The sequence below is a fragment of the Lactuca serriola genome, chromosome 2, assembly GCF_051521515.1.
Source record: "Lactuca serriola cultivar US96UC23 chromosome 2, Lser_US96UC23_V15, whole genome shotgun sequence".
Classification (NCBI taxonomy): Eukaryota; Viridiplantae; Streptophyta; class Magnoliopsida; order Asterales; family Asteraceae; genus Lactuca; species Lactuca serriola.
Genome location: NC_136409.1, coordinates 141,105,773 through 141,121,876, shown reverse-complemented (window position 1 = coordinate 141,121,876; position 16,104 = coordinate 141,105,773). Strand labels below are relative to the sequence as shown.

Here is a 16,104-nt window from a genome sequence, read left to right as displayed (position 1 = left end):
ATATAATATGGGATTGTAAATAGTAGAAGGATAGAGAATCGAGTTCATTGATATATGTTTCTCAAACACACAAGAAAAAGTCAACGAAGGTTTTAGGCATATGCCTAATTAATACAAACTTCAAGTTCATTGATAATGTTAAATTAAAAGAAACTTAATCACAATTCACAATTAGAATATTTAATATTATAGTTCTGAAAAACTTAATCTCATGCAATTAACTCATCGTTCATGCAATCCCTCAAATTTAGCTTTGCGACTCCCATTCCATCAATCTCAAGTACATCGCAACATTCTGTTTTCCCATTCTACACCAAACCAATAATATTATTCGATATTTAAGTTGAAAATAATTTTAGTTATACATATATACATATTTAGTGATGATTTACAAACTCTTTTAATTTGAATGTGATATTCAAACAATCAAACTTACTTGGTTGGGTTTTCTATTCGGTGAAACAACGTCAATTCTTGAAACGGAATCTACAGAATGATTGTTTGCGAATCCACATGTTGGTAACCCACGTGAACCAAAGCGAGTATAACTTGTAATGATTTCACTTTCATAATCATTGATATTCTTTATAGACTCGAATGAAAATACATGAGGAGTTGAACATGGCTCGTTTGAAAGTGTTCTTGTGTTGAATATGTAAAGAGGTGGCTTAGCTTTTCGTAACCATGGCTTGAAGGTCTCAAGTGGGATCTTTAGGATGCTACGAGGTATGAGTTTCTCATAGATATGAACCGAGTAGCCCCATGAAACTGAAAAAGACCAATTCAAATTTCTATTGTAACATATGGTTTGTTGAATCAAACGAGGTTGATCGACATTTGCAGCTTTCATGAGGTGCTTTGTGGATTCGAATCGATCCATGGAGCGAAAAATAGGATCTATGTGGTCAAAATGATGAAGGGAAAGTAATGGAACTCTTGGATGGGCAGATAGAAATCCTGATGCATCTCCACGTATATCCATCTGTAAAGATACTTAAAATATTTAGACTTGGCTACAAATATATATAGCAATCATACATTATTACATGGTATACATAGGACAAGAAACTTTACCTTATCTTTTTTAAGTACAAATACATAAAACTTGTACCTTAGTTAAAGGAAATTCATGTACCGTATGTTTTAAAACTTGTACCTTAGTTGTTTTGCAATTTTTTTTTAATTGAGTGGATTGAGTGAGTTCAAAAAGATAGGATTTCCGTATGTTGTGGGTTGAGAAAGATGAAAAAAAAGAAGAGGCAAAAATTGTTGTGACAGTAGGTTCGATGGGTTAGGATAGAACGACTCCCTCCTCCCTTAGAGATCTAAAAACTATAGAGATGGTTGGAAAAGAAGGTTTATGCATATTCTCGATGTGGATATTTTCATCAAAGTCTAAAAAAAACCACTATATAATTTTTTTGTACGTTAAAACCTTTATATTTTTTAAAATGTATCATTTAAGACATTGAGCTTGGTAAATCCTAGATACTTAAAAATGTTATGTAATCCATTCACAACGTTTTGATTGTTACAACTCATTAGATTAAAAAATTTCAAAAAAATATGAGGGTATAAATACACTACAAAAAATTATATAATGGTTTTTTTAATCCTTTCATGAAAATAAATTAGGTTTTTCTAAGTGTAGAAAACCTTAAATAAGAATTTCAGAAAATATAAAGGTTTTTGTGCACTAAAAAAATAATATAGTGATTTTTTTAAGCATTTGATGAAAATACATTTGTTTTTTATGAGATTTTCCCTAAAACTTATGTCATTCTCTGAAATTTTAAAGATTTGCGATAAACAGAATTTTCCGTTCTAAATTTCTATCATCATTTGTGAATATTCATGACGTACTCGAATGTACTTCACATCTTAATGTCTAAAATAATAATAAGAAAGATGGATGGACTTTCTAATAGACCCATCTTCCTAAAAAAACTTTATCATCTTATATTTTTGTGTTACATCGCTTTTCTATCTCCTCTAGTTCAAAACACATGTGATTTAGGGTTCGATCTCCATTTGAAACTGTCACATCTTTCTCTCTCTCTCTCTCTCTCTCTCTCTCTCTCTCTCTTTTTATTTTATTTTATTTTATTTATTTATTTATTTATTTATTTATTTATTTATTTATCTGTCAACAACCACAATGAGCACCACCGCCAATTTAATCATTTTTACCTCTCGTTTTCGTGATTACGAGACCAAACTCCCTTTCTTTAAGTATGAAATTAACCATAACCCTATGGGTTGTAAGGACTTGAATGTTAATGATTTAATGATTTGTTAATCTGCTTGGAATGTACTTAATGCTTTGTTATGTAATCATCTTGTAATGACTTAATTAGATAATCCCTAAAGTGTGTTTGTTGTTATGACTAATTTTTTAACGAGTTAAGGCATTTCTTATGTAATCATCTTGTAATGACTTAATTAGATAATCCCTAAAGTGTGTTTTGTTATGACTTAATTGTTAAGGACGTAATGCATTTGTTATGTATTATTGTTGTAATGACTTAATTATACAATCCCTAAAGTGTGGTCTTGTTGTGCCATAGTTGTTAAAGACTTAATATATTTGTTATGTAATCATAATAAGCTTAGTTCGTAATGACTTAATTAGTTAAACCCTAGATTGCAATGACTTAATTAGATAAATCATCATGAGCTTAGATCGTAATGACTTGATTATAAATCATTGAAATACATGTAATATGTTTTCTTGTGTCCTAAGGATCATTTTCCTCCCATTTTATGATTAAGAAACATACATTCCTAAACAAACAAATCTCATATCCAAATATATCAAATATAATATATTGGTTTCGCTTAAAGAAAAAATAAATAAAAAACATAATACTTAAAATACAATGATGTAGGAGAAAAAATGAAAACAATAAATATAAGATGTTATTTCTTATATTCAAACTCTAATATTATATAATATTTAATAAGTGAACTATTTGAATGTATCGTCTTTACTTGTATGAACATCGTGGGTGTCTTTACAAAAATGAAAAAGTGGATATGTATGTATATTAATCTATCAAACCATCTTTGAAAAATATGAAATGATTTAGTATATTAGTTGGAACTATAAACTTAAGGATTAGATGAAGAGTGTAATCCAACACCATTGGATGAGGTTGCCATACTTTAAAAGGTATTGAGTGCTTGATGAGGCCGTGTTAAAGGCATTAGGCATAAACTTTATTTTCAACATCGAGTTGCTCTAAGGGATAGTCAGTATCATAGGCACTACAACAGTCAAAGACATCACACTATACACACGTAAAACTAACTAATATAATTTCAAAAACTCATATAAAGATCAATGAATGCAATGTTAGTTTGGTAATTTTGGTTTATATTCATTATTTATAATAAACTTCGATAATTGGTAGGTTTGTTTATGTTCTTACTCTAGTAGTTTGTTTATGTTAATGTTTTGGTACTTTAGTAGTTTGGTACTTTGTAGTATGTTAATGTTTTGGTAATTTAGTAGTTTGGCACTTTGTAGTTTGGACCATGTTAAAGGTTTTTTTTTTTTTTTTTTTTTTTTTTTTTTTTTTTTTTTGTAATATTGTACTTATTTATGTTGATACTTTGGTAGTTTAGTTGTTTGGTAAATGTTGGTTTGGTATTTTGGTTTATGTTGAGGTAGTTTGATATTTTGGGAATTTGTAGTTTGGTTCATGTTGATATTGTGGTAGTTGTAAGTTTGGAATCCTTTTATTGATATTTTGGTATATGTTCTTTTTTTATAACTTTGGCTCAATAAAAACTCTAATAAGAAATTAGAGAGAAAAAAACATATACAATACGGTTAAATCATTCTAACAACAATGGTCAGGTTTCCCATTCATACCAAGATAGATTCGATCCCCTAATCCTATAAGCAACCCACATGAAGGAGTGGTATAAAATTGAATCGATAACATCCCCATTTAGGGATTGAGAACTCTAAATAAGAGTTTATTCCTAAAACTCCAGATAGATCATAAGCAACACACAATGACCGCATCTGACATCTTAGACTTACCAGAAGCTCGTTAAAGTGCAAAAAGAATTTGTTTGAAGGAAGAAACAGGTAGGTTATTACCCCAACAAAAGATTAATTTGACATGAATTTGTTGGGAAAAATTAACAGAACCAAAGATGTGGTTGATGGTATCAAGGAGATTGTTGCAAAGAGGGCATATACCAGAATGGATATATATTCCTCTCTTATCTAGGTTGCAACTGGTTGTAAGGCCATTTTGAGACAACCTCCATCTAAATATGTTAACTTTAATCAACAAGATGGAGTTTCAATTAGTGACCTTGGTTTAATCATGTAAGGAAACGAGCATGAAATTCTCTTTACCATGTTTAACAGTGAAGTCTCCTAATACATCTAAATTCCATACCCAACATTCTTGTTGATTAGGAAAAATAATAGAACCAAGATTTTTTTTTAACATATTTTGAAATTCATGTTTCTCAATACCACCCCTAATATCCATCCTCCATTTTAATAGAAGCTCAAGGAAGAAAGTTGATAAACTACATAACAATCTGGATACTTCTCCAAAACTTATAACCGATGAAATTGTGATTTGAAAAGTAAACCTTGGACCCATTTAGCCTCCCAAAAGCTGGGAACATTCCATGCTCTACCTTCCTAGGAATGACCTCTTTGAGATTTAACCCCAGATTAACAAAATCATTACAAGACAATATGATAGCAAGGCAAAGGGAATAATACCTTTGGGTGATGATCAAGTTAAAACCACCATTACTTTTGTATATACCTTCAATAACTTTGACCCACTTATAGTTAGGTTCATTAAGGAATCTCCACTTTATTGTTGTTTGTTTTTTCGAAGCAAAAATGCCTGAAGTCTGTGGACCACCTCTACAACCCTCTGTAGCAGAAGAGGTGGACCAAACGCTTGCAACATGTAATAAAAAGTGTGTTTGTTTTTTAATGTCTGCAGATTGCTGCAATAAGTTAAAGTACAGTGTGAAGATGTTTGAAGCAGATGGTCTCGTGCCACCCAGCACATGCACAACAATTTTTAAGTTAGAAGTCTTCTGAAAAACAAACAGTTGTGAAAGACTTAGTGTTGCGCGTGTTCTGTACGACGCAGTAATAAATGATCAGAAGTGGTTTTTTAGAAAAAACAAAGAGTAGTGATGAGACCCGATTCGCTCCAAAGAGGCTCCCAATCCCCAAACCCATTTGTTTTTGCTAGAGAGAGCAAACGTCCATTTATTCCTTAGTCTTTTTTGGTGTTTCGCCATTTGCACCCTAAATGAAATCTCTTATAGGGCTTTCAAGAATATGTAAGATTTTTTTTTGGAGCTTTAAAAGAAGATAAGTAATAAGAGCCAAGCAAACCAGGACGAACTTTATAAGAGAGAGTATCCCTCTAATAGATACAACCTTAACTTTCCACCTTGATTCTTTTTTTTTGAATTTATAAATGACCAGGTTCCCAACATTGATTTTATACATATTTTGATTAATCAGCAGCACAGGTATATGGAAGGTTTTTTTTTTTTTGATGAAGTTTGCCAAATTGGTAATCTTAAGATCCAGACACCAATACCAACAAGCTTACTCTTTGAAGTATTGATTTGAAAGCCCGAAGTAAATTTGAAAAATGTAAGAACCCGCATTAAATTTTCACTGTCCCAATCTCCGACAAACATCGCATCGTCTGCAACTTGGAAACCTTTGATAAAACCTCTCTCTCTCTCTCTCTCTCTCTCTCTCTCTCTCTCATTAAAAGCCATATTGAGACATTCCATGACTAGAAGGAAAATGAATGGAGAAAGAGGATCGCCTTGGCGAAGGCCACTCTTCATTTTGAACTCTCTGGTTAGAAACCCATTGATTAGAATGGAAGCTCTAGAGGAGGTAAGGCAAGCTTGAATCCATGCTCTTTATTTATTTCCAAAGCCGGTAGCTTGAAGTATGCCATCTAAATACCGTGAATTGATGGAGTCGTAAGCTTTTCGGAAGCCAAACTTAGAGAGAATTAACTTTTCTTGTATGTTTTAGCATATTTGATAATCTCATTTACAAGGAGTGGACCTTCGGTGGTTTGCCGATTTTTGAGAAAGTCGTTTGGCATTTTTAACCACCGAACCAATAACTAATTTGAGTAGATTGGCAAGAACTTGTATGATGAACTTGTAAAGGCTTCCAAATACTTTGATAGTTTAGTATTTTGGTAGTTTGGTTTATGTTGATATTTTGGTAGTTTAGCATTTAATTTGGTAATTTGTATTTTTCTCTTTGTTGATATTTTGATAATTGTTAGTTTTAAAATTCCTTTTATTTTACTTTATTGATTTAACCTATAAGTTTTCTAATGTACATATTTACCTTGAAGCCATATCTTCTTGATGTTATGCTAAGTGACCCGACATATGAAGATAGAATCGCAAACTTCTTTAAATTGTTATCGACACAAAATGATAATGGAGTCAATAACGAGGGAACCAAGGGGATGAAGATGATGACGATGGCACGCATGATTAGTTTTATGTTTCGTAAATGTTTTAATTTGCATAAATAATAACTTTAACATATATTATGAATTTTATACTAAGTATTTTATATAATATATTGTTTTTCTCCATTTACTTATACAATTTTTCTGCATTTTAATTACAATTTTTATGCATTTTAGTAGCTAATGTTAAAAAAATAGCATTAACGACAACTTCTTTAGCAAACAAAGGTGTAGCCACGACATTCTTTCTTAAATTTTTCTCATGAAAAGTCAGATTAAACAAGTGGATATTGAATATTTTGAATTTATCAAATTTTAATTTATTATATAATTAATTTGATGTCCTTTTTTTCATTTCCTTTTGCATTTTGTTAGTTGCATATACTGAAATTCTATGTGCAATAAGTATGTAATTTACCACACCATTTAAACAGACAATCTATACCTGATGAAGACCTTGATGAGGAGTCACTGAAACTCCAAAATCATTCACACAAGTCATCAAAATCAGATCTGCACTGTTCAAATACGGATACCTTCTAAAACAGTCTTCAATATTTTGTTGCACCATCTTTGCCAACGGATAACTCAATATGAGTCCAGCTCCACCAAATCCCATGTCATACGAGTAAATTTGATTCGAGATTATACTCTCTGAATGACCTCCAATGTATATATACTTAGTATGATCATATTTCGATAGTTCATCCACCAAATTGTCAACAAAAAAGATCGAGTCATCATCTCCCATGACGTACCATCGTACCCCTTCTGTCTCTTCCCTAAAAACCTCGATAACTGCATGCACCATTCGCACCATGATTGGTGCAACATGCTTCGTTTCTTCCAATAACTTTGAATTGTCATCAGAAATACGAAAAGGAGGAGAATACTGTGACCATGGCAAGAGATCATCAGTCGGGGTCCTGTCAAGATAGAGGTATCCGCGGGTGGTGTTTGGGCGCCACCATGACTCGATGTAGGGTTTCCGATAGCGCCATGCTTTTGTAGACCCCACAAGTCCAAAAACAAGATGGGAAACGTTTGTGGTGTTCAGTGGTAAGAAGGACTGATTAGTTGCAACATGAATGATATCAGTCTGTAGAGAATTGGGTTGGTTTGAGAAAATGACTAGGACGATGAGGATTAATGTTGAAAATGCAAGTGTTTTCCAAATTGCTGTTGATGAGAAGTTGAAGGTGGAAGAGATCATGGCTAAAGACAAATTTGAGATGATTGAAAGTTTCAACTCAATATCTAAGGTTTTAAAGAAATCGCGGAATTAATAATGTTTTTAAATTTATTGAGTAAACTTCATGCAAGTTAACTTGACTGCACAAGTTTAGAGGCTCCGGATTTGAGTGCATTAGTTGCAATACTTGAAGTCAAAACCATTGTAAAAGGTCTATGATCAACTTGCCAATGCCATTGTAAGTTTGAATTAAACCATTATCCATTATATATATATATATATATATATATATATATATATATATATATATATATATATATATATATATATATATATATATATATATATATATATATATATATATATATATATATATATATATATATATATAGGGGAGAGTTCAATTGAGAAAAAAAAGATTGAGAATGGGGGAATCATTCTCAGCCACTCATTTATTTTTGCTGCAAAAGCCTCCGTCGTACTAGCGGAAATGGGAAAAGAATAGACATGTGTTTTCCAACAAAACATATTTCCTTAAACTATGCTAATCATTACCTTAATATATACAAAAACATAGTCTTTTTCGTTTTTTTTTTTAATTTTTAAGAAACTAATTTTATCGAAAAATTATTTTAAATATACCAAAATTAATGATTTTTTATTCTCTACAAATAGACATCCATATTGATATAGTTTTAAAATAAAATAATTTTTTTTTTTAAATATTTTCAGCTACCGTTATTTATAAGTGAATAAAAATGAATCAAGTTTTTTCTACAGTACATTCGTTATTCACTTATGAATAAAAACTATGATTAATTTTTTTTTTTTTTTTTTTTTTTTTTTTTTTTTTTTTTTTTTTTTTTACATTTTAAGTATCATTCATATATGAATATAACATATACTAAATATAGTATATTCATATTTAAATATTAGACGATTCATTCACTTGTGAATATTACATAATATATTCACTTGTAAATATTAGATGGTATATTCACTTATGAATATTAGATAATATTTTCATATATGAATATTACGTAGTATTACATGGTATATCACATGTGAATAATACATAGTATATTCACTTGTGAATATTAGATGATATATTCACCTATGAATATTACACAGTATATTCACATATGAATATTACAATGTGTTTTCACAAATATATATAATTTTTATATGTTATTCACATATGAATAACATACAGACTTGCATATTCGTTTTTTTGTTTTAATAATCATATACTGATTCAAGCGAGAAAACATATTCATATATGAATATAACGTGGTAATTTAGTTTATGCATTTCATCAAACAGTTGGAGTGCATACAAGTTAACTATTTTAAAAATGTTAAAAACATCAAGTTATCAATTCCAAATCATCATATACTTCCGATTTCAACTTTCAGACGCGACACCTATGTCTGATCGATTTCTCATTTTGATTTTGATTTCCGAAAATCATATTGGGAACCTGTGAGCATCGATTCTGAGTCCTTCAATGTCCACCGTGACTGCGAGTCAAGAACTCCGATTCCAATTTCATGAACAGTGAAGAAATTCCGATTCCAACTGATTTCGTTTGCGAATCTGGGAAATTCCAGTTCCAAACTTTAACAAATCGATGAAATTGATGAATTTGGGTTGCGAATTTGTCTTGAACGACGAACCTCCCATCTACGAATATTGATGATTGATTAACACTGGATGACATTGATGATAGTTTAGTTGAAGAAATTTGGATGATTGTTGAAAGGTTGGAGGAGAAATTTTGAGGATGAACGAACTGTTATCGAAATCTCTATAGTTACGTATTTGACATTGAAGGTTATTAACATATTTACAAGTTTGCCACCGTGTCTTTTTATGCTTATATAAATGAGTGGCTGAGAATGATTCCCCAATTCTCAACCTTTTTTATTTTCTCAATTGAACCCACCTCTCTCTCTCTCTCTCTCTATATATATATATATATATATATATATATATATATATATATATATATATATATAGGGATGAGTTTTATGGAAAACAAATAACTAGGGCAACATCTACCGGAACCAATAATCAAATGACACGTGTCCATTTCTTTCTTCACAAGTAATGTATTGTGGAAGTTATTGTAGAAGTAATGTGTTGTCATGTTTTCATTGGTTCAAATATGTGTTGCCCTAATCATTCATTTTCCATATAACTCTTCCCTATATATATATATATATATATATATATATATATATATATATATATATATATATATATATATAAGGAATAGTGAATATACCGTATATAAGATTACAAACCCAATACTTAAAACTGTGTCGTTTCATTATTGACTTCGTTTGAAAGAAAAATTGATACGTGGACACTTCTTCCTTCTTAAAAATATTGATACATCACGTTCCCATGGATTTCACAGATTGACATCCTGCTTCTACTAATTGGATTTCATAGAACTCACAGGAAAAAAAAACGCATACTGATGATCACATCGACTGATTTCCTTAAGTCAATGATTGCATGATGCAAACGTCAATGTTTAAATCGATTTCTTTTCCTATTCTTTTATGGTTTTATGAATTTATTCCAAGTTATTTATTTATTCTGAACGATTGAACCACGATTGAACCTTCAGAATCGAGAGTTATTCACTCGAAAGTTATTTGATTTCTTATTGGTGGACGTTTTGATTTTTGAAGAATTAAGACTTATTCACTTGGTGCCGACAATTGATTTATGATTGTGATTGAATATTTGTAAGCTCTACTCTTTTTCTAGCCTTCTTAAAGAATTGAGACTTATTCATTATAGTCGGCTCTTTTTCATTTGCAACTTTATTAAAAAAAACCCACCAGGTGTTTAACAAAATGTCATCCCATATCATAACACTATTTTTTTCAATTTAGTTAGATGATTTGCTGTTAGTTAAAGATTTATGCAGATTCTAAGTATGGAGAAAGATGGTAACAATGTTTTGGTGCATGATTCCAACATTTCTGATGTAATTCTGTTAGATTATGTCATTCTATTGTGTGTTTTTTTGCTATGAGATCCAACCGATTACATTATTTTTGTATAGTTAATGATGGAGCATTGAGGCTTGAGCGATGTATAAGTTTTTATGTATAATTTACAAGTTGTTATAATACGATTTCACTTGTCATTTTTGTACGACTCTTTATTTGGTGTTTGTTATCGTCTTTTTTGAATCCTCATATGCAATGAATTTGTATAAAAAAGTTAAAACTTTGACTGGTAAAAAGTTGGAGGAAACCATATGTGTTCCTTTTTTTGATTGCCTCTAATCTTGTGCTACTTCCAAATCATTAAAAAATGTTAAGGAACATAAAAACTTTCCAAATTATTCATACATGGTTGACCAAAAAAGAAAGTAAAAAATGTCAAGAATCACATGAAAATTTTCATTTGCTCACAAAAACAACACATCTCGTCATTTTTTCTCTTGCAATGCTTCATCTACCAGATTCATGAAAAAGTAAAAAATTGTTAATATAATTATCATATTTCTAAAATCAAAGATTTAATTATTTTTATAAATACCTTTCTTTTTGAACAACTAGTAGCGTTTCTACAATTCTTTCAATTCTTCAAGTTTCAACAATCCTTTGTTTTTGAGAAATGCTAATCACAACCTCTATTGTAGCTACAACACTTTATCATCAAGAGAAGGAAAATATTCCAACAACAAGGCTTTGCAAGATTTACTTTGCACAAAGTTTGTTCATTCTCCTAAAAAAAGTTATTAGATCACTAACAGGAAAATAATGACATACAAAGTTAACATAGTGAAGAGCAATAGTCGTACTTGAATCACAGATTGTAGTTGTATCCTTGGTGAATATGAACATCGAACTCTCTACAGAACTCTCTACAAGTTTGTTTTTGTTAAGACCCTTTGATCCCAAATATTTTTGGCTCTTAACATCTCCATCATTATGCAAAAATGATTTACAGATCATGGAACATGCAACAAGGGTATTTCAGTCATTAGTAAGGTTGTGTAGAGGAGTAGAGGACTAGGAGGGTATTTCAGTAAACTGCAACTAGACTTCTTTTTTTGTTCTTGTGTTGGAAGTGTCGACAACCTCATTATCGGATTTAAGCAGCAATAGTAACCTTTCGGCTGTTAAAGAATCTGGAAAAGCCATGACAGATACACTTTCAAGGGTATTTCAGTCATTGGTTTTTGATAATACCAATTCCAGCCTACGCTTTTCAAGCAATATTCACAGAAAATTTCACTGAGACATTTAATCGAGCACTTGGTGGGTGGGCTGCATATACTACAATTTATAGTGAAAATGGGTTGCATGTAGTGATGTTCATTCCACATTGCCCATTAGACCTAACTCACTCTATACACAATATACAAAGGAAAGAAGAAAAGAAAATGAGATTGTTTTATTTCAGATACTCATGAGCTACAAACTATATCCAAAAATTGTCCAATACAAGTGTGCAATTCACGAACCTAGTTGGACAAGCAAGCTGTAAAGCGACTGATTAATCAGGTGGATTGCAAACCCATTGGAACGATGGCCGACTGTGACTACTTAAACCGAAAAATAAATCGAAAACATATGTGTGGGATTAATCAGGAACCGATGTGATTTGGAAATGATATTAGTCGATCAACAAAATAGTTTTTTCTTTCAGAAAATTATACCAATAATCAGTCAATGTGTTCAGTGAATTGAACCTCTTTATTTTTGCTATGAATTCCGAATTCTTTAAATTGTTGATTATGGAAGCAGGAGAGCGAAAGCAGAAAATCGAGGAGGAATCGAGTTCTATTTTATTAAAACTACGTAGTTTAATAGATTTGGGTACCTAATCATATATACCGAGATGATTTGTACACAATAATTTTTCTCCATACATAACAATTGGTGTTTTAAAATGTTATATTGTACAACTCTATAATGCATAAATTGTTGTATATGACAAAAAACTGTTATGTACGAATCACTTCCCATCCCTTAAGGGTATATTCATTATTCCCATATATATATATATATATATATATATATATATATATATATATATATATATATATACTAGAAAAGTTAGAGGCCCGTGCTAAGCACGGTCCATGAATAGTGTTTTCGGTATTTCTTAGTAAAACCACAAAGATTACGTTGACAAACCATACTCAAACTAATACATTGCATAATTGCAATGTTCTTATGTGATGGTATTTTATATGGCTAAATGCAATAAATAACAATGAACTTTTATTCATAGTTTTTCTATTGAGTATTTCGATAATAATGTAAGAACGTTATTATTGGAAGCTCCGTTGATGAAGTACGAAACAGGATATGTACTCCTGGATGCCTTATATGTAAAAAATACCGGTGTCTATAAGGATGGATAATTTTGTCTCACCCAGCAAAAACAGACATTAGATTTAACTTGAAAATGAATATACTGTAATTAAATTGATCAAATTTCTTACATTTTAGGATTCTTGACATTCCAGATCCGTGGTTGGTAAGCAACATTTGCTATAATGTTGCTGTGTTTTCGCGGACGTGATTTATATTTAATATGAATATATATGTAATTTTTTTTTCTGTAATTTGCTTAGTTTCTAATTAGAGCAATGTCTTTAACCAATTTTAGCCCATTGTGTGGTCTATTTGTATTTGTTGAGATATTTATATACAGGTAAATGTATTAAATTGACCGGATAATGTTGATACATGTTTTTAATATTGGTTATGGATATATACAAGTGCATGGCTTGATGTGTGTTATAGCACACATTTTGTGTGCAATCAAACAAATCCATTGGTGTGGTTTTTCGAAATGGACATTATAAACTTAGTTCTCTTTTAATGTCACTTATGGTTACTAAAATTATAAATGTAAACCGCTTTAGATTTATTATTGTAATCGTATGTATTATTATGCACTTGTGACTTCACAAGCAACAACATATAATTAGACTTGAATAAAAAAATATATAACAACTTAAATTTTGTAATTCATGTTGTTTGTTTATAATAGTCACGTTGGAGTTCTCTCATTGTTGCCATCATAAAATTTGTCATAAAATTCTTTTGAGCTCACATAAATGGTGGTAATCTATATTGAATAAGCTCACGTCAAATGGTGGAATCTATATTAAATCTTCAGTTATTGCTTTCGAATACACCTACATAAAAATATTTATTTATTTATCTAGGGATACACATCCTTCACTAAAGATCACAAAGATTGTTTTAGCAAGGCAAAATATGCAGATGGGTAGTAGCAACAAATACATATATGGGTAATGTCTGATTTAGATGAAGTGTATGTAAGTATAAACGGTCACTTTTTTTATTGAATGAACTGTTTTGAATGTGAGTATATGACAATTCTACTTTTTTTTCAACTGAATGAACTGTCTGAATTGAGTACAAATAGTCCCTTTGTTAGACTAATCGAATTGTGTGAATGTGACAAAATGACCGGATTACCCTTTTTGGATTGAACATATGAACAGTCACTTTTTGCAGTTAATGAACAGTGTGAATGTGAGTAGGCAACAATTTTAACTTTTTTGGATTGAATGTGAGTACTGGTCACTTTTCCGACCAAAATAATAGTATGAATTGAGTAAATGAACATTTTACCCTTTTTGGACTTAATGTGATACAAAGGTCAATGCTTTTATGTTAAATGATTAGTCTGAATGTACTTTGCAAACTATATTTTGTATAACAAGAGGCTGGCGTTATGTTTTCTTTCAGCAACTTCTTTAGCCTTACTCAGTAAATAAGAACCTTAGGAAATAAATTGTGGGCATTATCAAAGTTCATCTTTTCATCACCTGGCATTGGAAGGATCTCTTTTCTAGAAGCAACTTGAAGTCTTTTAATGGTTTCGGCATACTCGTGTACATACCCTTTTGCTTCATTATCACTAATGGAGATAAATGTGGTGGAAGAACCCCAATTCACATAAAATGTCGAGGAAAGAGATCAAAAACGGCTTGCAATATGAAGAGCTCAATAGTTGTTTGGTTGGCTAGTTGGCCTATCAATAATCTGCAAAAAGAAATACATAATTAGAAATAGCATTCAATGTTTTACCATTTTCACAACCAAAACCTCAATTTTCAACTGTAAATTTAAGATTTATTAAGCAAACACAACACATGCCAAAACATATATGGTAAATAGGCATACCGTAGAGAAAATATAACTTCTTGTCTGTTAAAATCACATTTCTAGTAGCAAACTTGCAACAGATCAGAACCGTGAAGCATATAATCAAATATAGTACACAACTTCTCAGAAGTTAAAAAAAAATACAAAACAAAACAAAAGGCTTCTGTCATTAGCTAACCATATTATGCTTATACTTTGATCTTATATCATTCAATAGGGAACTACTGTCATTTGATCTTAAACCATGGAGTGCAAGAATTGTGGTCTTCAGATCCAATGGATACTTATATCATTCTGCCAAAAATTATTATTCATTTTCTTAAGAAAACTGTTACATTCTATTTATGCCCTTTATAAAGTTGAAGAAAAGATACATGTGCTTAGAGTCGAACCCAGGGATGTCCGATGCGAATCCATCAAAAAAGAAGAACTCAGAAACAAATATTCATTCCTAGGCCCTGGTTGTCACCAAATCCATTCAAATCTATATAAGAGGTGGTTAAAAAATTGGGAGCGATGCCATTTATTAATCGCATTCATAAATGGAAAGAAATTGAAAACATTTTTAATCTACCTTGATATCTTCCAACTTTAACAAAATATTCTTCAGAGAGTTAAAGAAACAACGATTGTATAACAATGAACCCAAACCCTTATTTAAATTGAAAACGAAAAGGAGATACGATGAAACAAAAATGAAATTGATTGCACACATCGTTCAATCGATAGGACATAGAGACATGATAATACAGTGTAAATGTAATGTTGGCCGGAGAAAAAAAATCACAAACACGCTTGAAATTTGAATGAGTTTCAAACCAAAAAATCAAAAACCCATCAAAGCTGGGTTTCAAAGGAAAAGTAAATGAAAATTAAAAAAAAAAAATAAGAAGAGCATGAAATCTTACTTGACCATCATTTCGTTTAGTGATTTCAAAATTTTAAATAAAATCTCACAATTGTTCGGATAAGAAAAAATCCTTGAGACCATGTAATCCGAGGAAAATTCATCATCTTCGGGCTTAAACTGCCACCGCTTTAGAGCATCTCCATTTAGACCCTACAAAAAAAAATTATGCTAATAGATAATGAGGAAGAGAGAATGCATCCGGAAAACATAAGAGCAATCGAGATGGAACAAAAGGAATGGAGAGAAGAGGGTATATATATACCTTTTGTCTTCAAGAAGCTTATGAGAGGTTGTGTCCATTCA

General features: G+C 30.9%; 1 protein-coding gene across 1 annotated transcript; it reads right to left on the bottom strand.

Annotated features, from left to right (window-relative positions):
* Positions 1–20: 20 nt before the first annotated feature.
* LOC145086887 (uncharacterized) lies at positions 21–7,839 on the bottom strand. The gene is made up of 3 exons (XM_079024737.1): positions 6,961–7,839; positions 437–982; positions 21–308 (listed from the first exon to the last, which is right to left on the bottom strand). The coding sequence occupies exons 1-3, from the start codon at positions 7,726–7,728 to the stop codon at positions 210–212; spliced, it is 1,413 nt and encodes a 470-aa protein (XP_078880863.1). The 5' UTR covers positions 7,729–7,839; the 3' UTR covers positions 21–209.
* Positions 7,840–16,104: the final 8,265 nt, after the last annotated feature.